General features: G+C 44.8%; 1 protein-coding gene across 1 annotated transcript in view; it reads right to left on the bottom strand.

Moving 5' to 3' along the window:
• TAF1C (TATA-box binding protein associated factor, RNA polymerase I subunit C) overlaps window positions 1-23,708 on the bottom strand; it is a 59,482-nt gene that overhangs the window by 15,209 nt on the left and 20,565 nt on the right. Inside the window, exons 7-10 of the mRNA XM_082244744.1 lie at window positions 18,045-18,283; window positions 13,509-13,619; window positions 9,734-9,851; window positions 9,379-9,450 (exon numbers count right to left, since the gene is read on the bottom strand). Coding sequence (XP_082100870.1) covers window positions 9,379-9,450; window positions 9,734-9,851; window positions 13,509-13,619; window positions 18,045-18,283 — 540 coding nt within the window. The remainder of the gene's footprint in view (window positions 1-9,378; window positions 9,451-9,733; window positions 9,852-13,508; window positions 13,620-18,044; window positions 18,284-23,708) is intronic.

Here is a 23,708-nt window from a genome sequence, read left to right as displayed (position 1 = left end):
TAAGCCTGTACCACCGTTTGTCTAATCCATTTGGCAATGGTCGCGGCAGATGCAGGCAAACCCTTTCTGGGGCCATCCGTGATCACAAAAAGTGAATCCGTCTTACGGAATGATTCCGTAGCTTTCAGGTATACCCTGATTGCCCGAACCACATCTAAGGAATGCAACGCATGTTCCCGATGATGCTTGGGCTGAGGACACAAGGAAGGTAGTACAATATCTTCATTCAGATGAAAATCTGAAACCACCTTGGGAAGAAAAGATGGCTTAGGATGAAGTACTACCTTATCCCTATGAATCACTAGGTATGGTGACTGGCATGATAATGCAGCCAGTTCTGACACCCTGCGAGCAGAAGTAATAGCCACCAAGAAGGCCACCTTCTGGGATAGAGTAAGCAAGGGAATCTCCCTGATGTTTTCAAAGGGAGGTTTCTGTAGAACCGACAAAACCAAATTAAGATCCCAGGGCGGTAAGGGCGCGCGGGCTGGAGGAGCCAGGTGCCGCACCCCCTGGATGAAATTCCGCACCAAGGATTTGGTAGCTAAAGGCTTCTGAAAGAAGATTGCTAATGCTGAAACTTGACCCTTGATGGTGCTCAAGGCTAGCTTCTGCTCAACCCCTTGTTGCAAAAAGGCCAATATTCGAGTCACCGAATAGGTACGTGGAGGAAATCCTAAAGATTCGCACCACGCAATATAAGTCTTCCATGTGTGATAATAGACTTTGCTGGAAGTCGCTTTCCTTGCTTTAATAAGGGTAGGAATGACTGAAGTAGACAAACCTCTGTCCTTCAGTACTTGGGTCTCAATGGCCAGGCCATTAAAACCAGCGACTGTAAAGCACGAAGGTAAATTGGTCCTTGAGACCACAGACACTCCCTGAGACGAAGTTCCCACGGAACGTCTGCGACTAACATGTCCAAGTCGGCCAGGCCGGCTTGAGGAGGCCAGCCTAGAATTTCTAGGACCACTGGCGCTGATTGGATCTGAACCAGGCGTCCCTAGAGCTATCTGGCCCCGACCATCCGAGAAAGTCTGGTCGTTTTCTGTTCCCACACATTTATCAGATACCTGATAGTTATCAGGAAAGGTGATCTTTTCTGGTTGAACCTCAGGGACCGAAGTCACCCGACTAGAGGCTACTTGGCCTATCTGGTCAACCAGATCCGATTCCTGTGAGGTATCGGGACTAATCTTAGGAAAAGGTAAAGGAAAAGATCTTTTCAGGGAACGGTAACTACCGCTTCCTGTGGTACTTAAATGTTGGAAGGGAAGAATCGCACCGGTAGTAGTGGTTGATGCTCGATCTAATGTCCTGAATACCGGTGAAAACGTCCCCCCACCCTGAAACCGGGTGGGGGCGCACCTTCAGGCTGTGTACTCCTTTGCTTCGGGTTTGGCTGGGTTGGTCCCCTTCTTGAACCCTCCTGGAGGAGTCTTGCCTTTCCCGCTAGTACCAGCCGGGCGCCCTTTATGGGCGGTAAAGAAAGGTCCTCGCTAGTTGCGAGGTCCCTTAGCTTTTGCAGCCTGTGGCAAAAAAGTGCTCTTGCCCCCAGTGGCATCCTTAATGATTTCATCTAGGTTGGCTCCAAATAGACGATTCCCCTGAAAGGGGAGATTGGTCAAGGTCTTTTTGGAACCTAGGTCAGCTGACCAGCATTTTAACCACAGCACACGTCTGAGGATCACTGCTAACTTAGATGCATGCCCTAATAGGGGAGTAGTGTCCAAGGCTGCGTCACAGATAAACCGTAGCCCTTGTATGATCTGTTCCATCAAATCAGATGTCTCCTGGGGAATATCTTTTCCCCTAAGATCTTGGCGTACCATTTTCGCCCATTCCGTAAGTGTCTGGGAAACTAGACCAATAACGATTACTGGTCTAAATGCTGACCCTATCAGAGAAAAGATAGTGCGGGACTCTGCTTCTATCTTTCGATCCACCGGATCCTTAAAGGACGAAGTGTCCTCCACTGGGATAACCGTGGCTTTATTCAGCCTGGAAATAGGCGGATCCACGACTGGTGGTACCGTCCATTTCTTAATGATGGATTCCTCAAACGGATAGCGTCTAGCAATACGCTTGGAAATAGTAAAGGTACGTTTAGAATGCTCCCATTCTCCTTTAATCTGATTACCAAAACATTTAGGTACAGGAAAAGCCTTCGCCGTCTTGATGGGCTAATTAGTCCCAAAAGGCCTCTCTGTTTCAGTTGCCTCTGCCGGTAAAGCCTCAAGTTTTAAGGTTTCTTGCACTGCCACAACTAGTGCGTCCACCAATGCTTCTTCCTGAATTATAGCAAGAGAAGAAGCGTCCTCCTCACTGTCTGAGGGGGCTTTACCTGGGATAACAGCCCTTGCAGAGGAACCTGCAACTGCCGTGACCATCTCTGAATCTGAGTCAGAGGTGTCAGATGGTATAGGGGTAGGCGGGGGTCGCTTCCTTGACCCCTGTCCCTGACAGGCCGCCTCCACCCGAGCCACCATAGACTCCAAAATTGCTGTAAATGACTCTATACTCTGTGCACCGGCGGGTCCCGAGGCCCCCTCGAGGGAAACAGGTGGGGGAATATGTGTGGCAGGGTCCATAATAACTCCAGTTACTTCCTGGATAATATAATTCAAAAGTAAAGAAAAAAAACTTTTTTTTTTTTTTTTTTTTTTTCTGACCCCCAGCGCCACAAAAAAGCCCCTTAGTGTTACCTGCTTAGGGATCCCTATCGATCGAGAGAGAGAGAGATAGACCCCCAGGCTCACCACTTGATGCTCAGAGTTAAACTGCAACAGCTTACAGCGCTGTCTTGACAAACAGGAAGTCTTTTGGCTGGCTGCCCAGGAAGAAAGGAGGCGGCTCCGCCCCTCTGCACGCCTTCCGGCGCCTCCCCCAAGCTCCACGAGGTGTAGGATCACCTCAAACATGGCCGCCCCCATGCTGGAGACACGAGGCTACGCCAAAATGGCGGCTCGTGCGATCCAGCAAAAAAAATGGCGGCGGCCTAAACTGAATAGCTGTGTGCTGCAGGGCACACAACACTCTCTCTGCATGGGGATATGGCGTGGTTGGCGGTACCGGCCCTGGCGGACCGCGTGGCCGTTCGGGAGGCCTGCTAATAGCTGGAGATCTGATTTGGAAGGCAGTCTACATGTCCGTGGCTTCTGACTGGTAGGTAGCTTATACTTAACCCATAAGATTCCCAGAATGCCACAGATTACATCTTTAAAACATGTATACAATAGATTGTTAGCTCCCAAGCCAAGCCTCCTGGCTTTTGCACACATAAATCACACTCAAAGTAGGAGGATTTGTGACATGCTATAGGATAGAAAGGACTCTTTCTTACCATACAGAGAGGGGCCCGCGTTCACCACAAAACCCGTCAGGGAAAAAGGGGGAACATACTACTCACCATACCGGAACCAGGCGGGCACCAACTCCTGACAGTACCCCTCTCCACCGGGGCGGGAGGGCTGTCGACCGATACGGACGCCGTGACTCATGGTCTTTGGCGTTTCGGCGAGACGTTTAACTCGCGTGGACAGTCCTTTAATGGGACTTTGTCGCGGCCGACCCAGCGCGGAGCTATGGCCTGCACGCGCTCGTAGGCTGAACTGGGGTGACCACCGGATCTCAACATCCAGCCCGTCGCCCAGTTCAGCTTTCTTGCTTGAAGATCTCACAGGAACACTGGAGAAAAAAGCTGTCTAAAAAAATCCTTTAAGAAAAAATTCTTGCCAGGACCTAAGATCCCAGCAAGGTGTCTAGGTCCTTACTCCTAACTAGACAGAAAATAACTGATTTGCTGAGGCAGAGAGAGAGAGGATATACCCTCTGGGACTGCCCCTAGGGTGTGGCCAGAGCTTTTTAATTTCCTGTCTAGTCCTGCTCCTGCGGAGGTAACATAACCCGAAGGTGGTGTATCACCGAGGACTACGTCTGTCGATGAGCGCTAGAGAAAAGTGGACTGGTATGAGCAATTAAGATCCTGGGAGTACAACGGGGGTATGACAGATAAAAGGGGCGAAAAATGAAATTTAAGGGCGGGGGGGGAGAAGCGGCGGGGGGATTTACTCATTGGCCTCTTCCGCTCACTTCCCCATTTAGGTAAACACACAAATGGCATTAAAATGCCGTGTGTAAAAGAAAAGAATAGATATTCTTCCCACTGAGGGACCAGCGGGGACGAACCTTGGTCCTTGCCGTTGACTCAGGGGGATTAGTTAGGGGAAGAGGAATATATTTGGGTATTTGGGGTTTTTTTCTTTTTTCTCGGTGTGCTTTCCTTGCTCTCCTCCTGTCCTCCCACCCTCCCGGGGATGGACGACATAAAACTCATCTCCCTTAATGTGAAGGGATTAAACATCCCAGAAAAGAGACGAATTCTATTGATGGAATTAAAACGTCTCAAAACAAGCATAGCTTTCATTCAAGAAACGCACTTTAAGACAAATAAATTACCATACCTCAATAGTGGAGCCTTCCCGTATGTATATCATTCAACCAATATGCAAAGTAAATCTCGGGGTGTATCGATATTGATCGCTAATAGTATACCATGGACATATCAAGAAAGTAAAATTGATGTAAATGGCAGATTTTTGTTTCTAAAGGGTAAAATAGGAGATATACAAGTTACATTGGCAACATTATATGTACCGAACACCCAGCAGGATAAGTTTATTGCCAGAACACTATCGGATTTGAGGGAATTTGCAGAAGGCCAACTACTTTTGGGGGGGGACTTTAATATCACCCTGACACCAGTAGTGGATACCTCCAATGGGTTATCAGCAATCCCACAGGGGATAGGAAGAAGAGTGGTAAAAATCTTACATAGAGAACAGCTAATAGACATCTGGCGACTCCAACACCCTTCTGAGAAAGAATTTTCATTCTACTCAAATCCTCATAAAAGCTACTCCAGGATTGACTTCTTCCTGGTCCCCCATGCCCAACTCCAGGCGGTTAGGAATACAGGGATAGATAACATCAGTTGGTCAGACCATGCCCCAATTTCAATGATCTATAGCTTGACCTCCATTAATTCACATAAACAACGTTTCTGGAGACTAAACGAAAGCCTTTTACAAAACCAGGAGGTTCTAATGGACGTAGTAAAGGAACTACAAAATTATTTTGAGATTAATGACCAAGCAGAATGTACGATAGGTACTCTCTGGGAAGCACACAAATCGGTAGTAAGAGGGGTACTAATAAAGCATGGGGCTAGAATCAAAAGAGAAAGAAATAGTAACCTAAAGGCACTACTAGAGAAATTAAAGAACCTAGAGAAGAATCATAAGCAGAAATCATCAGCACCTTTACTAGCAGAATTAATACTAGTCAGAAAACAGATAACAGATCTACTCCAATACAAGGCAAAAGCAGCACTACAAGTATCACAAAGATTCTCATACGAATCGGCAAATAAATGCGGGAAAATGTTAGCAAAGACAGTGCGGGATCAGAAGGGGAGGTCATATATACCTTATATAGTGGCGCCAGGGGGGGAAAGGAAAGCACTCCCGGGACAAATAGCAGGGGAATTTGAATCTTTCTTCTCGGCCCTATATAATCTGACGGAAGATGAGAATATCGAGCAAGAGATAGAAAATTACCTGTCACAATCTGGTCTACCAGTATTATCTCAGGAGGCATGTTCAGCTATGGAGACAGACATTACGCAGGAAGAAATCCAGCAAGCTTTGAGATCAATGAGACAGGGGAAAGCGCCGGGCCCGGACGGGTTATCAAACCAATATTACCACACGTTATTTCACATATTGGGTCCATATCTGGGAAGACTATACAATGGGGTCGATGCAAATGAGATCTGGGCTAGAGATACCCTGACAGCCCATATCTCATTGATCTTAAAAGAAGGGAAAGACCCATCGCAGTGTGGGAGCTATAGACCGATATCTCTCCTAAATGTGGATCTAAAAATATATACTAAGATACTTGCTACAAGATTAACAAAATATATGCCAAACATAGTACATTTAGACCAGGTGGGGTTTATGGCAGACAGGGAGGCAAGGGACAACACGACTAGGGTGCTCAATCTGATGCAGGTGGCCAGCTCGTCTGGGACCCCCTGCGTCATATTGAGCACAGATGCGGAGAAAGCATTTGACCGGGTGAAATGGTCTTATATGTTCTCAGTCCTAAAACACATAGGAGTAGGAGATTTAATGTTACAGAAAATAGCGAAAGTCTATTCAAACCCTACAGCAAGAGTAAAAGCAAACGGAATTCTTTCAGACCCCTTTGTAATAAAAAACGGCACAAGGCAGGGCTGTCCGTTGTCTCCCCTCCTGTTCGCTTTATCGCTGGAACCCCTACTGTGCAGAATTAGAGCAAACCCGGACATAGGGGGGATAAAGCTGAAACAAACACAATATAAAATCGCCGCATACGCCGACGACCTTTTGTTTACGATAACAAACCCGGAGATCTCGCTGCCGAATTTACTGAAGGAAATTGAGCAGTATGGAATATTTTCCAATTTCAAAATAAATTATGGGAAATCGGAGGCAATGGGGGTGGGTATCCCAAAGTTGAAATTACCTATATTAAAAGCTAGTTTTAAATCTAAATGGAAGGATTCGGCAGTGAGATATCTGGGGACGTATGTACCTACAAATTTATCTAAGGTCTTTGAACTGAATTTCCCGCCATTGTTAGCAGAGACGAGGAAGATGCTGGGACAGTGGCAAGGAGGGTTGCAATCCTGGTTTGGGAGATGTAACTTATTGAAAATGAATATCCTCCCTAAATATTTATACCTTATGCGAGCATTACCGGTAAAAATACCAAATAATTTCTTTAAGAGTGTACACACATTATTTATTAAATATATATGGGCAGGGAAAAAGCCTCGTTTAGCCCGTAGTACCTTGGTGGTGTCAAAACAGTACGGGGGTCTAGCATTACCAGACGTACGCAAGTATTACCACGGTATACACCTAAATAGAGTACTGGATTGGTGGCACCAGTCCAGTACAAAACTTTGGACGCAAATTGAACAAGCGCAAACTACGGTGGATTTAAAGAGGGCACTATGGTGTTACCCAAGTCTACCTGGAAATCTGAAATCCCACCCAATAATAGGTAATACGCTTCGTATAAGCCATTATCAGGGTATTCAACAAAAATTAACAACTTTGGATTCACCCTTAGTCCCAATAATGGGAAATCCCAAATTCATTCCGGGTATGGAGGGGAAAGAGTATATAAAATTGAAAGAAAAAGGGCAGGAACAAGTATCAGCTTTTTTGATAGAGAAAAAGTGGCCCTCAATTGCAAAATTAAAAGAGGAAGGGGGACCATTTGGCCTACCCTTTTGGCAGGCTAATCAGTTACACCATTTTCTATCATCGATACCGAATCCAGAGCGATTTGATAGACCACTGACGGAGTTTGAGAGATTATGTGAAGGACGAAGGAGTGTTTCGCGCACTCTAGCAACCTCATATAAATTATTAACCACACCAAAAGAGTTGATGAATTGGCCATGGGTAGAGAAATGGAGAAGTGAGCTAAACCGTGAGCTCACCCAGGAACAAATAGAAAGGATTCTTAGATTTACTTTTAGACCTGCAAGATGCGTTAAATCCCAAGAAACAAATTTTAAGATACTTACCAGGTGGTACAACACACCGGACAAAGTACACAAATGGTATCCACAAGAGACAGATAAATGCTGGAGGTGTAGGAAGGAGAAGGGCACAATTTTACATATCTTTTGGTCATGCGAAGTAATAAGGCCCTTTTGGTCGGAGGTAAGGAACTTGACCCAAACTTTTACAGATTATAAGATAGAGGAGGACCCAGCCTTTTTCCTATTCCATCTTTCTGAAATTCCAATTGGAAAATATGAGAGATCAATAATACCTTTTCTATTAGATGCTGCAAAGGCATGTATCCCTTTACTGTGGAAAAAAACACGAGCACCGTCAATTTCAGACTGGGTACGGAAGGTAGAAAATATTAGTAGAATGGAAGACTTGATCTTGTCCTCACAACATAAGCAGGGAAAATATAATAGTATCTGGGATAAATGGAACCTGTTTATGTTATCAGAGGTAGGCAGACGACTTTTTGTTAGCTAAGAGGGTTCGATAGAGGGCTGGAGATAGGGGGGGGGCGCGTCGGTCATCTACGGGAGGGGGGGATTGGGAGGAGGAAATGCTTGTTTGGTAATTCTGCTTTTTAAACAAGGGTTTTTTTTTTTTTTTTTCTCTCTTCTCTGTGGGGGGTGGGGGGGTATAATAAACTGGGCAACAGCATCGGGATCAGGTGTCAGACGGGCTAATATATGAAGGTCTGAAATACCATCTTGAGATATAGTTGAGAGTTACCTATGAGGATGTACTGTTGCCATTGTGTTTATGTTTTGGGAACTTGTTGAATTTTTATGTCTTGTTGGTTTTTGTATGAAATGATTTAATAAAACTATATTTGAAAAAAAAAAAGAAATAGAGGAGGCAGATCTGGATATGACTGTAGACTAGAAATAGAGGAGGCAGATCTGGATATGACTGTAGACTAGAAATAGAGGAGGCAGATCTGGATATGACTGTAGACTAGAAATAGGAGGCGGCAGATCTGGATATGACTGTAGACTAGAGATAGAGGAGGTAGATCTGGATATGACTGTAGACTAGAGATAGAGAAGACAGATCTGGATCTGCCTGTAGATTACAGATAGAGGAGGCAGATCTGAATCTGACTAAACTAGAGATAGAGGAGGCAGATCTGGATCAGATTATAGACTAGAGATAGAAGAGGCAGATCTGGATATGACTGTAGACTAGAAATAGAGGAGGCAGATTTGGAGCAGACTGTAGTCTAGAGTCTGAGGCAGCAGATCTGGAGTTGATTGTAGACTAGAGATTGAGGAGGCAGATCTGGAGTTGATTGGAGATTAGAGATTGAGGAGACAGATCTGGAGCCAATTGGAGATTAGAGATAGAGGAAGCAGATCTGGAGCTGACTGGAGACTAGGGATAGAGGAGGCAGATCTGGAGCTCATAGCAGCAGGTAGAATGGGAGTTGATCTGGCTTAAAAATTGGGGCTTAGCACATTTTTTAAATGGGTGAAGGTGGGGACAACACAAAAAAGGATAGCGCTGTGGTCAAAGGGAAACAAAGAATGCCAGACACTGGCTCCCTGAAAGGATAATGGCGGTGGCAGGTGTGGTGGTGACAAATCTGGTATTGGGTACTGGCTGATTATGGAAAAGAGATGAGGGTGAAGAGGAAGGTAGCAGAATATTGGTTGGTGTCAGTGCAAAGTTAGAGAGTGAGTGACACCGGGTTATGGAGGAGCAATAAGAAAGCAACAGAGGGCAGGAAACTCCGACAGATATTTACCCCCGCTCCAAGTTCCACAGGGACAATGTCCCACTTTCTGTACAGACACAGAGTTCACCGGGCAGGTGAGGGCTGCAAGACAAGAGGACACAAATTACTGAGATGGGACACTATACACAGATAGAGGACACACTGAGGATATGCTCTATACACAGACACGTGGCACACAATGGAAACACTATATTATTATCTACTGTCCATAATGGAGATAACACAAAGTACAACATGCAGCCCATCTATCTATACTGGTGCCCTGCAGACACCAGAACGCAGCCTAGTACTACTTCCAGGGGCCTTCTCTGTCTGTGCCCCCCCCAGCTGACCGACACAGACCGTGAACCAATCTCTGCCTTACCTGACATTGAGGCAGGTGCTGGGAGTCTTTGTTCTCACAACCCTAAGAGGTCTGGGTGGATCATCAGCTGAAAAACTCCATGTGGCCAAATTATATGTAGATCGAACACCAACAAAAACTGGAGAGAATACAAGAACAGCAGAGGTGAAACCTATAGCAGGAGGGGACATCTTGCTCCATCTGAAATTGACACTTTTTCAGTCCATTTTTTATGCAGCCCTACACAAAATATTTTGTGTCCCCAGAACCCAAAACGCAGTCTTCCTGTCCCCGGAACCCAACACACAGTCTTCATGTCCCTGGAACCCAACACGCAGTTTTCCTGTCCCTGGAAACCCAACACGCAGTCTTCCTGTCCCCGGAAACCCAACACGCAGTCTTCCTGTCCTTGGAACCCAACATGCAGTCTTCCTGTCTCCGGAAACCCAACACGCAGTCTTCCTGTCTCCGGAAACCCAACACGCAGTCTTCCTGTCCTTGGAACCCAACACGCAGTCTTCCTGTCCTTGGAACCCAACACGCAGTCTTCCTGTCCTTGGAACCCAACATGCAGTCTTCCTGTCTCCGGAAACCCAACACGCAGTCTTCCTGTCCCTGGGAACCCAACAATTAGTCTTCCTGTCTCCAGAATCCAACAAACAGTCTTCCTGACCCCGGAATCGCTCATGAAATCTTCTTGTCCCTGGTACCCAGCATGGAGTCTTACTGTCCCTGGAACCCAACACGCAGTCTTCCGGTCCCTGGAACCCAACACGCAGTCCTTTCACTGGAACCCAACGCGCAGTCCTTTCACTGGAACCCAATGCGCAGTCCTTTCCTTGGAACCCAACGCGCAGTCCTTTCCTTGGAACCCAACGCGCAGTCCTTTCCTTGGAACCCAACGCGCAGTCTTTTTCTTGGAACCCAACACGCAGTCTTTTTCTTGGAACCCAACACGCAGTCTTTTTCTTGGAACCCAACACGCAGTCTTTTTCTTGGAACCCAACACGCAGTCTTTTTCTTGGAACCCAACACGCAGTCTTTTTCTTGGAACCCAACACGCAGTCTGTCTCTCAAACACAACATGCAGTCCTTTTCCTGGAACCCAACACAAATGTTCCTCTACCTGGAACGCAACACAAAGTTTTCCGGTCTTTGGAAAACAACAACTAGTCTTCCTGTCCCTGGAATCCAACAAAACAGTCTTCCTGACTATGGAATCCCTCATGAAGTCTTCCCGTCCCTGGTACCCAGCATGCAGTCTCCCTGTCCCTGGAACCCAACACGCAGTCTTCCTGTCCCTCAAACACAACATGCAGTCCTTTTCCTGGAACCCAACACGCATTTTACCTCTACCTGGAACACAACGTTTTCCTGTCTTTGGAAAACAACAAATAGTCTCCCTGTCCCTGGGATCCAACAAACAGTCTTCCTGCCCCTTAAACCCCTCATGTAGTCTTCCTGTCCCTGGAAACCAGCACACAGTCTACATGTCCTTGAAGCCCAACACACAGTCTTCCTGTTTCAGGAATCCAACAGTCTTTCTGTCCTTTAAACCCTATGCACAAGTATTCTTGTCATTGGAACCCAACACACATTGTTTCTGTCCCTGGAACCCAACACATTTGCAGTCTTCCTGTCTCTGGAACCTAACGAGCAGCCTTCCTGCCCCTAAAATTTCTTTCATGCAGTTTTCCTGCCCCTGGAACCCCATGCATACGCAGTCTTCTTATTCATAGAACCCTATGCGCACACACAGACTTCCTGACCATTGAACCCATATGTGACAAACCCAACCGGGAGAGGGGCTATTGGGGTACTGCAGGGTAGCCTCTTGCTCACCGACTATGGGCTCTGGCATTTTAGCATTCAGGAAGATGTCCTGCCATATAATGCAAGATGACATGGCATTACCACATTTAACAGTCAAGCAGGCCATGATTTTCCTCGCCAAATTGAAACTCAGTGAGAAGATAGATGTGAGAAGATGACGGTTTAATTAGATCGCTGTTAGCAGTTATTTGGATTGCTATTTGATGTTTGCATTATTCATGTGGTAACTGCCCCTATTTCAAGGAAGCCATGATGGTCTCTGCCAACCTGAAACTCAGTGAGAAGATGGATGTGAAAAGAAAGCTGGTTAATAAGATTTTGACAGCCCTGGGTCTTCTTGAATACTGGGGTACTGGCGCCAGACAGTTTGGGGTGGGGAATTCCTATGACTGTTAGTCATAGGGATAAGACTTGTCTAGGGGCCCAGCTGTTAATTAGATAACGGTTTAATTAGATCACTGTTAGCTGCTGTTAATTAGATCGCTGTTATTTGGATTGCTATTTGACGTTTGCACTGTTCGTGTGGTAACTGCCCCTATTTTATTTAAATGTATAAAAACCTGTATTTCTGTTCAATAAAGTGATTCCTTTGGTTTTTACCTCAACATCTTGTCTGTGTACGCTCCTTGTGGTAAAGGGCTGGTATTAGCTATAACTCTGCTGAAAGGGTCTCAAGGGCAGGAGGCACCGTTTTGCTGGGGCACCTAGGTGGGGTGCCAGGCGGTCCATCACATTATACACAGGCATGAATAAGCAGTCTTGTCATTGGAATACAACAGTGTCTTTCTGTCCTTGGGACCCCACACACAAGCAGTATTCATGTCGCTGGAACCCAGCTGTAACGAAACTTCAACCCACACTGTACTTGTGGGCTTCCGTCAGTATACGGCTTCTTACAGTCCGAACACATATAGAGATTCCAGCGGCCCTACATACAAAAACTAGCCTGAACTTAGCTTGCATGTGTCTGAAAAACAACTAACTCTTTATTGAAACACATGCACAAACAGATATACACTGTGGGACAACCCCCCTCCCCCTTAGCAGCCAATCCAGATACACATATACATCCCATAATAAGTTGATCTTAAGGCAGACAGAAACAATAGAACAATGGGATACAGGTACCTAACAATAACAAACCCCACCCCACCTCACTATTTAGCAAGGGTCTATGAGACACTTCTGCAATATTCTAGCAATCTGAAAAGTCAAACCGTTCATCTTCATATATTTCCTAAGGGACCTGTTCAGAAATATTATTGTCCCAAGTGAAAGAGGCCCTCACTCTTTCAACACAAACCAAACATATAGAACCCAGGATAGCTGGGGTAACACGAAATTCTGAGTCCGGTGTGGTTGTACAGCGAGTCTGATCAGTGCAGACCCAACTGGGGTTCTTGGTCACCCTGTGCCCCTAATAGACACAGGGTGACTTACACATAAGAGGGGACGGGGAAGTTGGACAAGAGTTTCCCAACTCCTCTAAAGTAATCGGAGTTCCACAAACCCCCCAACCAAAGTGACTCCTGTCACACCAGCAAATGGTCTTCACATCCACAGACTGCTTGTCCCTGAAACCCATCTACCTTAAAGTAGACCTAGGCAAATAAAACCATTTATACAAAAGGACTCTACATGACATTGATTATATAAATCCTGATAAACAGGCCACCCTAGTGCCGTCATTTGTCTACTATCCATACAGACTCAGTCTGATGGTGCTCTCCCAGTGCTGACTGCACACTCCCTTCCATAACATCTTGCTATCCTGTTCTGCTGGTCAGAAGACTAAAATTACCTAAAGCCAAGCTTGGAAAATGCACTAATTCAAAAGTCACCACTTTCCTTATGTATCTCAGCAGGTCAGAAGGCAACTATTGAAATGGAATGGTAGAGGGGGTTGTGGTTAATAAATCATCACATCATAAAACATTTGCCCTTAGATACATCTCATACTTACTGTCATCAAACTCCCCAATGCCGATTTGTAGGACCCGCTGCTGGAGGTCGCACACGGCTGGCTTTCCTTGAATCTTCACTCTGGAGGGCTTCATGAGTATCTGCTGAAAGTCTGACACGTTGCTAAGGATCACTGGCACACTAAGGATATAATGCACCAACAATGAGCAGATATCCATCAATTACATGGAGTGTCTTGTTTGAAACTCATCTCCAATGAGCGCACGGTAATGGTCAAAAATACAGGTCCACGAGGTCCGTCACAATGGAACCCTGAAGATATGCCTACCATGACGGACGAAGCCTGGGCTTTAAATGCAGTCCTGCATTGTAGACAGGTAAAGTTAAGGCTTCACCCGTCATAGTGGGCATATCTTCAGGGACTAGGTCTCTGGACCTGTATAGCACCCTGAGATGAACTCAAATGCAAATATGCCCATCATGAATGGCTAAGCCTGAGCTTTAAATACAGTCCTGCATTGTAGACAGGTAAAGTTAAGGCTTTGCCCGTCATAGTGGGCATATCTTCAGGGACTGGGTTCCATTGTGATGGACCTGGGCCCTGGACCTGTACAGCACCCTGAGGCTAACTCAACTAAAGATATGCCCACCATAATGGGTAAAGCCTGGGCTTAATATACTGTCCTGCATCCTAGACAGGTAAAGTCAAGGCTTCAGACGTCATGGTGGGCATATCTTCAGCGACTGGGTTCCACTGTGGTGGACCTTGGCTCGGGACCTTTATAGCACCCTGAGATTAACTCAACTGAAGATATGCCCACCATGATGGGCGAGGCCTGGACCCTATATACAGTCTTGCATCGTAGACAGGTAAAGTCAAGGCGTCAGACGTCATGGTGGGCATATCTTCAGCAAAACTGGGTTCCACTGTGGTGGACCTTGGCTCTGGACCTTTATAGCACCCTGAGATTAACTCAACTGAAGATATGCCTACCATGATGGGCAAAGCCTGGACCCTATATACAGTCCTGCATCGTAGACAGGTAAAGTCAAGGCTTCCCTGATCATGGTGGACATATCTTTAGGGACTGGATTCCATTGTGATGTACCTTGGTCCTGGACCTGTGGAGTACCCTGAGGCTAACTCAACATGTTAACCTAGGTGCCGTAGTAAGTGCCCCAATGCAGGATCCAGTGCAAATTGATCAATTCTGATGTACTGACATCTAATTTCTTGAGGTTCGAAAACGTCAGGAAAGTACAAATACCCCCTCCAATGACCTTTCTAGAAAGTAAACAGTCTGAGGTATTAAGCAAGAGGCATGTCGCGTTTTCTTAAAGCGGAGTTCCACCCTGGATTTTTTTTTTTTTTTTTAATACCCCCGGGACAGTCAGGGCTAGTGCATTCCACAATGGCTAGCCTCTGATCTGTCCCGGGTTGCACTTACCTGCAAGACGAAATACTTACCTTGCAAACGTCTTGTCCAGCGCTGCCATCTCAGATGTGGGCAGCTTGAAGCCAGCGCGTCCTCTTCGGCGTCTTCTTCCGCCTTCTTTGGTCCCACGATGCTCTGCGCCGGCCCCGACGTCACTTCCGGGTCGCGCGCGTCACCCCTCCACAGCTTCTGGGCATGCCCAGAAGCTGTTTAGAAGGGGATGACGCGCGCGACCCGGAACTGACGTCGGGGCCGGTGCAGGCGCAATGATTCCTGGGAGCTATGACGTCCAGCTCCCAGGAATCATTGCAGAGCCAGGAAGTGACGACGGGCCGCGGCCGAGGAAGGAGGAAGAAGGAAGTAAGGTAAGTATATTTTCTTCGCTACGAGGTAAGTAAAAAAAAAAAAAAAATATGCGATTATCCATTTCTTTTTCAGGTGACCCGGAGCGAGAAGATGGAGGTAAGTATAAAAATAGGGTGGAACTCCACTTTAAGTCGTAATTTTTTTGTTTTTTTAAAGAAAATATATATTTAATGTTTTTTACATACTGTCACCAGTGCAGTACAGCATCATCATATAACTGGTGTGGCAGTGGCCAGGGACACTGACTGGTGACCATATGAAAAAAAAAAAAAAATACACTTTTTTCTAATTTTTTTTTTTCTATTTTTCTTTTCTTTTTTTTTTTTCAACATACAGGTTTGGTTATAGCAGTGAATTTCACTGCTATAAGCAAATATATTTTTCTGAATGAGGGTGTAGACACTGTCTATTGTCGGGATTAGCTGTGATTGGCCCTGTTTGTACCATGTGATCACTGTAACCAATCACAGCTAGCAACACACTTGTATACAATGAATTAAATGAAAGGAAGCCATTCATTGTTTACAACTGCCGTGCAGTCTGCTGTGATTGGTCACATCGATCACATGCAAATGGCAGCGAGCCTATGTAGTGATCTGTCATCCGCTGTGTTCGCTGTCAGATGACAGATCGCGCCAGAGCGGCTGCGTGAGGCGCGTTCTTGGGACAACATGATATGATCTCTTCCCAGAACAATGGTGTTCCCGCCTCGCTGTCATGTCACCATGCGTGCGGGAAGCGGTTAACCATTTAACCGGTCCCGGACCGCCCACAGCATATATACTGCGGCAGGGTGGCCCTCCTGCACGAACCGACGTGGTCGCGCGCCTGAAGCTAGAAGGCGAGCGTGCAGCGGCGTGCTCCCACACCCACTTAGCAGCGGGGACTCCGATGCACGTGGCAGGCGGCTCCGATTGCCTCCTGACACCCACACTCGCTCCCCGCTGAGAGAGAACAACACAGCTGACCGTCCTTCTGCCTGGAATGATCACAGAGCATGTGTGATCCTTCTATATAGGATCACAGGTCTCTATGGTCATTTCACAAGCCACGCCCCCCCCCACAGTTAGAATCACTCCCCTAGGCTCACATTTAATCCCTTGATCACCCACAGTGTTAACCCCTTCCCTGCCAGTGTCATTATTACAGTAACAGTGCACATTTTTAGCACTGATTACTGTAGTAATGTCACTGGTCCCCCCCAAAAGTGTCAGAAATGTCAGTTAGGGGTCCGATCTGTCCACTGCAATGTCGCAGTCCCACCAGCGATCTCTCCCCGCTGACAGAGAAGAACAGACAGCTGATGTAAACACAGCCGTCCGTCCTTCTCCCTCGGATGATCACAGAGGCAATGTGATCTTGCTATATAGGATCACAGGTCTCTGTGATCATCTCACAAGCCCAACCCCCCCCCCCCCCCCCCACAGTTAGAATCACTCCCCTAGGCTTACTATTGGTGATCAAGGAGTTATATGTAAGAGGGAGAAGGACGGACGGCTGTGTTTACATCAGCTGTCTGTCCTTCTCTGTCAGCGGGGAGAGATCGCTGGTGGGACTGCGACATTGCGGCGGACAGATCGGACCCCTAACTGACATTTTTGACACTTTTGGGGGTATCAGTGACATTATTACAGTAATAATTACTAAAAATATGCACTGTTACTGTAAAAATGACACTGGCAGGGAAGAGGTTAATACTATCGGTGATCAAGGAGTTAAATGTATTAACCCCATTCCCTGCCAGTATCATTAGTACAGTAACAATGCATATTGTTAGCACTGATTACTGTAGTAATGTCACTGGTACCCCCAAAAGTGTCAAAAATGTCAGTCAAGGGTCCGATCTGTCCGCCGCAATGTCGCAGTCCCGCTAAAAATTGCAGATCACTGCCATTACTAGTATAAAAAAAAAAAAAAAAAAAATGACATAAATCTTTTCCGTAGTTAGCAGACACGATAACTTGGTTGCACAAACCAAAAATATGTAGCAGAAAACAAATTGGCCTAAAATGTTAAAAAAATTACGATTTTTAAAAAATTTTTGGAGAATGTTATATAACAGAATGTGAAAAATATTGTTTTTTTTTTCAGAATTGCTCTTTTTTTGTTTATAGCACAAAAATATTAAAAAATTAGTCATGCTTTTCAAATACATTGATACGGGGGGGGGGGGGGATTCCTCCATTTGTCTGACTTGTGTGAATCCATTACTCTATGGTCAGCCCTAGAGGGGATTCCCTTACTAGAAGTATTTCTTACTTTCTGCAGCCTCTCTGTAACAGGAAGTGAATGGAAATCTCCTTAGAGGGGGACATCCAGAAAAATTAAACTGTCGGTATCCATTCAGTCCTGATGAAGGGGGGACTTTCGTCACCTCCGAAACGAGTTGCATAGAACATCTGGTGTCACTGCAAAATTAGGACTACTTTAGATTTTAAGACTCAACCGCTATTGGTTTGGCACTCACTTTGTGTTGTATACATTTTGACTTTTGCTGGAGTGCTACCATCCAGGGGGGCCCCTGGTGTACAGGAGCGGCCTTAACCACAGCAATGGAGCTCCATGATTCACACCGCATCACATGATAATGGACCAGCATTGCCTGATCCAACGCCAGCTGACAGAAATGTGAACCCTTTTCTACTCTAGCCAAAAAATAAAAAAAAAGATACACACTTTAAATTTTTGATCCATCGAATCGATGATTTCATCATAAATCTCTCGGGGTGCTGAGCCTGGCACACTATAGACCCCAACAAACCAGAAAAGGATACGGAGATGGTTCATAGCTGCCCCACGAGGATAGATGAGACAACCTCCGGAACCCCCCCGGTATGGAGCCCAGGAGAGAGCGCCCCCTGTCAGAGACTCCTGGAACTGCAGCTGCTTCCACTCATCAGCCATGCCATCGTTGACCAGCTGAGCCAGCACTGTGGGCGGCACATCCTGCAGCCAATCACCAGTGAGGTAGGAGAGGGCTCGTATGGGGTAGCTGCTGTATGGGAAGGGACATCTGTGGGAGAGAATAATGAAAGCTGGAGATACATTTAAAAAGAAACAGGCAGATTGGAGAGAACAGTTGCAGGAAAAATGGTGATCCGCATAGAAACTTTAGATCTTAACCAGTTGTGAACAGTGGATGTACCATACAGGGCGTGCAAAGTACGTCCTGCCCCATTGCCGATACCCCTTACCAGAAATTCCCAGCTTTTAAAACGACAGCCAAAATCGCTGTGTAAATACTGCTGCAATAGCTGCTGCTGTGGGACTGTCTGACAGTGTTTATAAACAATGTTCAGACAGAAAGATACAAAGTAACACTGTTTTAACACTGGTCAGATGGGAGATAAAGAGATACAAAGTAACATTGCTTATAAACATTGATCAGACAGAGAGATAAAGAGATACAAAGAAACATTGTTTATAAATACTGATCAGACAGGAGATAGAGAGATACAAAAGTAACATTATTTATAAACATTGAACAGATGATAGATACAAAGTAACACTGTTTAAACACTGATCAGATGGTATATAAAGAGATACAAAGTAACATTGCTTATAAACATTGATCAAATGGGAGATAAATACAAAGTAACAATGTTTAAACACTGATCAGGTGGGTATTAGAGATACAAAGTAACATTGTATCTCTCTATCTCCTGTCTGATCAATGTTTATAAACAAAGTTACTGTGTATCTCTTTATCAACTGTCTGATCAATGTAATTATTTATAAACATTGATCAGATGATAGATACAAAGTAACACTGTTTAAACACTGATCAGACGGGAGATAGAGAGATACAAAGTAACATTGTTTATAAACATTGCCAGATGGGAGATATAGAGATACAAAGTAACATTGTTTATAAACATTGATCAGACAGGAGCAAGAGATACAAAGTAGCATTGTTTATAAACATTGATCAGACAGGAGACAGAGAGATACAAAGTAACTATTTATAAACATTGGTCAGACAGGAGATAGAGAGATACAAAGTAACATTGTTTATAAACATTAATCAGACAGGAGATAGAGAGATATAAAATGTGACGGGAGTCACGTTGGTTGGGGGGCCCGTGGAACCCAGCTTACCTTTGAGAGATCCCGGAAACCCATTTTCCAGCTTCCCCGGCCCCTCTTATGTGTGAGTCACCCTGTGTCTATTAGGGGCACAGGGTGACTAAGAAAATGATGGACAACTACTTAATGGTTTGGATTACTTCAAATGGGACTCCAGGCCTAGGATCCCTGTTAAAGGCCTAGCTGCCTATTGCCAATAGGGGACTGCTGCACACAGTCAGACTCATGGCAGATGCTAATATCATCAGCTCAACCACCTGTCTTCCACATATTAATTGTGCTGATTTATTCACATATCGTCTACTGTGGGTTCTGTGTTTACACTTATAATAATGTGTAGTGTACTTGATGACGGCAAGTCTGCTAGTTAATTAGCTCAAGGTAATTAAATCACTGTCATCTATTAGTTGCTAGTGGGAAAGTAGAATACTGTTTGTATGTTTTAGTAAAACTTTTCTCTTTTTAATAATGCCCCGCCAGGAGGTCCCCCCCCCTTTTTTTTTTATTTCCTTTCCTTTTTCTTATAAATTTAGGTATGTCGGATGTGTTCAATATAGGTTATGTCGAAGTATTTAATGGTTGTGGGAAGTGTGTACTATTTGAAAAAATCAATAAAAAGATGTTAAACCTGAATACTGTTTGTGTTGGTTGTTCCTTAGATATGTTAATTATATTTCTGTACACAATTTCATCTGCATATGATAATGTAATCAGGCACCTGACCTGGCTGGGTATATATTCGCTGTGAGTTTGTTCAATAAATGTTCCAGATCTTATACAAACTATTCTCGGCTAGTTTTGTATGGGGCCGGCTGGAGTATATTTTATCTATGTTCGAGACTGAAGGAAGAGGCATACTGACAAAGCACACAAGCACATTGTGGGTCGCGGTTCCGTCACACAAAGTAACATTGTTTATAGACATTGATCAGACAGGAGATAGAGAGATACAAAGTAACATGGTTTATAAGCATTATTCAGACAGGAGATAGAGAGATACAAAGTAGCATTGATTATAAACATTGATCAGACTGGAGATAGAGAGATACAAAGTAACATTGTTTATAAACATTGATCAGATGGGATATATAGAGATACAAAGTAGCATTGTTTATAAACATTGATCAGACAGGAGATAGAGAGATACAAAGTAACATTGTTTATAAATATTGATCAGACAGGAGATAGTGAGATACAAAGTAACATTGTTTATAAATATTGATCAGACAGGAGATAGAGAGATACAAAGTAACATTGTTTATACTGTAAACATTGATCAGACGGGAGACAGAGAGATACAAAGTAACATTGTTTATAAACATTGATCAGACAGGAGATAGAGAGATACAAAGTAACATTGTTTATAAACATTGATCAGACAGGAGATAGAGAGATACAAAGTAACATTGTTTATAAACATTGATCAGACAGGAGATAGAGAGATACAAAGTAACATTGTTTATAAACATTGATCAGACAGGAGATAGAGAGATACAAAGTAACATGGTTTATAAACAATGATCAGACAGGAGGGAGACAGATACAAAGTAACATTGTTACTCTTGTAAAGCCGTGGCCAAAATGTTTTGAAAATGACCCAAATATTTTTCACAAAGTCGGCTGCCTCAGTGTTTTTAGATGTTTTTGTCAGATGTTACTACGGGATACTGAAGTATAAATTCAAGCACTTCATAAGTGTCAAAGGCTTTTATTGACAATTACATGAAGTTTATACATAGTTACATAGTAGGGGAGGTGGAATAAAGACAGTAGTCCATCCAGTTCAACCTGTGTATGTGTGTGTGGCCGTAATCATCTCTCATACCCCTGAATGTTCTAATCCTTGAGATGTACGTCTAAGAGTCTTTTGAAAGCCACCATACTACCCGCAGAAACCACCTCATGTGGTAGAGAATTCCACAATCTTGTAGCCCCAACAGTAAAGAACCCCCCACGTTGCCTGAGGTTAAAATGCTTCTCCTCTAATCACATTGTATGCCCTCGAGTCCTCATGCAATCCTTTCGACTGAATAGCTTTTTTTCTATGCTGAGATCACCGTTGAGATATTTATAAATTGCTATCATGTCCCCTCTCAGGCGTCTCTTCTCCAGGGAGAATAATTCAATACAAAGAGTCAATATCTGCCGTGCTGACCCTTCCTTATCAATACCTCTGTAATTCCCCCTGGCATGCTGTCAGCCAACTCCTAGGCCACACCCTGACTGATGGCCGCCGCCCATTCTTCCATAATCAATGCTTGGAGTTTGTCAGAATTAGTGGGGTTTTGTTTGTTCCCCCGCCTCTTGTGTATTGACCACAAGTTCTCAGTGGGATGAAGGTCTGGGGAGTTTCCCTTTAATCATTTTTTCACTTTCAGTTTTTATGGTCATTTTTTATTGGTTTCAGCTTTATCTTCGTATTTTTTGTATATATATTGTATCTGGTATACCAACTGTTTATATTGTGTGATTGCAGTGCCCATCTACTTTTTTTAATTTGTCATTCGTACACTATTTATTTGTCATTCGCACACTTTTTATCACCTATTGCTGACATTTCACAGTGCAGCGCAGCTATTTGCACACTTTTTTAACCACTTCCCATCCGCCCACCGTCAAATGATGGCAGAGCGGTGCGGCTCTCGTTCAGGGAGGTCATATGACGGTGCCCCAGAACGGCCGATCTCGCACGCCCGCAGTGCGGCTATCAAGGTCATGCCGTGTTCCTATAACCCCGATCTTGGTAAAGCGCCAATGTGGCTCTTTACCCATGTGATCGGCTGTGTCCAATCATAGCCGGTCACATGTAAATGAGGAAGTGCCGTTTATCGGCTCTTCTCGTCAGAGTGTGTGGCGAGGAGAGCGGATCAGCGGCTCCTCCTCAAAGGGGAGTCTAGGACAGGTAATCAGGGCAGAGTAAAAATAAAAGTGCCCATAAGTCACCCCAACCAATGCTCATCAGTGCCCATAGTGCTGCCAGTCAGTGCCCATCAGTGCCTGCTCATCTGTGCTACCCATCAGTGTCCATCAGTGCCACCTCCGTCAGTGAGAACAGTTTGGGGGCCCTTTCCGGTTCCAACATGACTGCGCACCAGTGCACATAGCAAGGTCCATAAAGACATGGATGAGCGAGTTCAGGGTGGAGGAACTCGACCTCCCTGCACAGAGTCCTGACCGCAACCTGATAGAACACCTTTAGGATGAATTAGAGCGGAGACTGCAAGCCAGAGCTTCTCGTCCAACATCAGTGCCTGACCTCACAAATGCCCTCCTGGAAGAATGGTCAAACATTCCCATAGACACACTCCTAAACCTTGTGGACAGCCTTCCCAGAAGAGTTGAGGTGGGCCAAGTCAATATTGAACCCTACGGACTAAGATTGGGATGCCATTAAAAATCATGTGCGTGTAAAGGGAGGTGTCCCAATACTTTTGGTAATATAGTGTACCTGGTTGATCCTTGTAACGGAACCGCCGACCCACACTGTGCATATGGGCTTCTGTCAGTATACGGTTTCCTACAGTCTGAACATAGATAGAAATTCCAGCCGCCCCCCATACAAAAACTAGCCTGAACTTAGCTTGTATGTGTCCTTTATTGAACAAGAAACAGACTTTTTATACACTTGAGGAGTATTTCAGTCACTACATGAAGAATGACCCACATAATTACCCAAAACATCACACAATGGTTAGATAACGAGGTACAGCTGACTCGTGGCTAATCCCATCTACAGACAAGCAGGGAACAACACATTCAATGGAGAAGCTGCACACCCCAAAATAGGAACTGGAGAAAGAGAGTATACAAGTACCAAAACCCAGGGGGGGGGGGGGGGGGGTTTAGCAGCAATGAATTTTGTATAGAATGTATCAAACTGTGTTTTTTTTTTTTAAAAATTAACTTTTAGTAGAATTAAAAAATGTATATAAAAAAAAAAAACATACATTATAAAACAATCCCCATGAGGAGAGAAAAATAGGTAGATTATGAGCTCTCGTTACAAACATAATAACATCATAGGTTGAACTGGATGGACTGATGTCTTTTTTCGACTTCACTATGTAACATGATGTATCAAAAAAATATATGACAATCGCATGATAAGATCACCACATGGAAATACAGGCAACCCCCAACGCGTTTCGACATATGGAGTAAGGTCTTCCTCAGGGGGGGGGTCTGTGGTGTCAAATTGGCGATGTTGGTCAGGAACCAGAAGACATGTTGATGACTAAAGGAGTCATCTTCCAAAATGGAGGCATGGATTCTCCCACTGAGGCAGCAAAGAAAATGCACAGGGCTACAAGGAGCCACATCTAGAGCCTACCAAACGGGGCGGGGACACCTGC

This window comes from Pelophylax lessonae (assembly GCF_965119305.1).
Source record: "Pelophylax lessonae genome assembly, chromosome: 2".
Lineage (NCBI taxonomy): Eukaryota > Metazoa > Chordata > Amphibia > Anura > Ranidae > Pelophylax > Pelophylax lessonae.
This window is presented reverse-complemented; position numbering and strand designations above follow the sequence as displayed.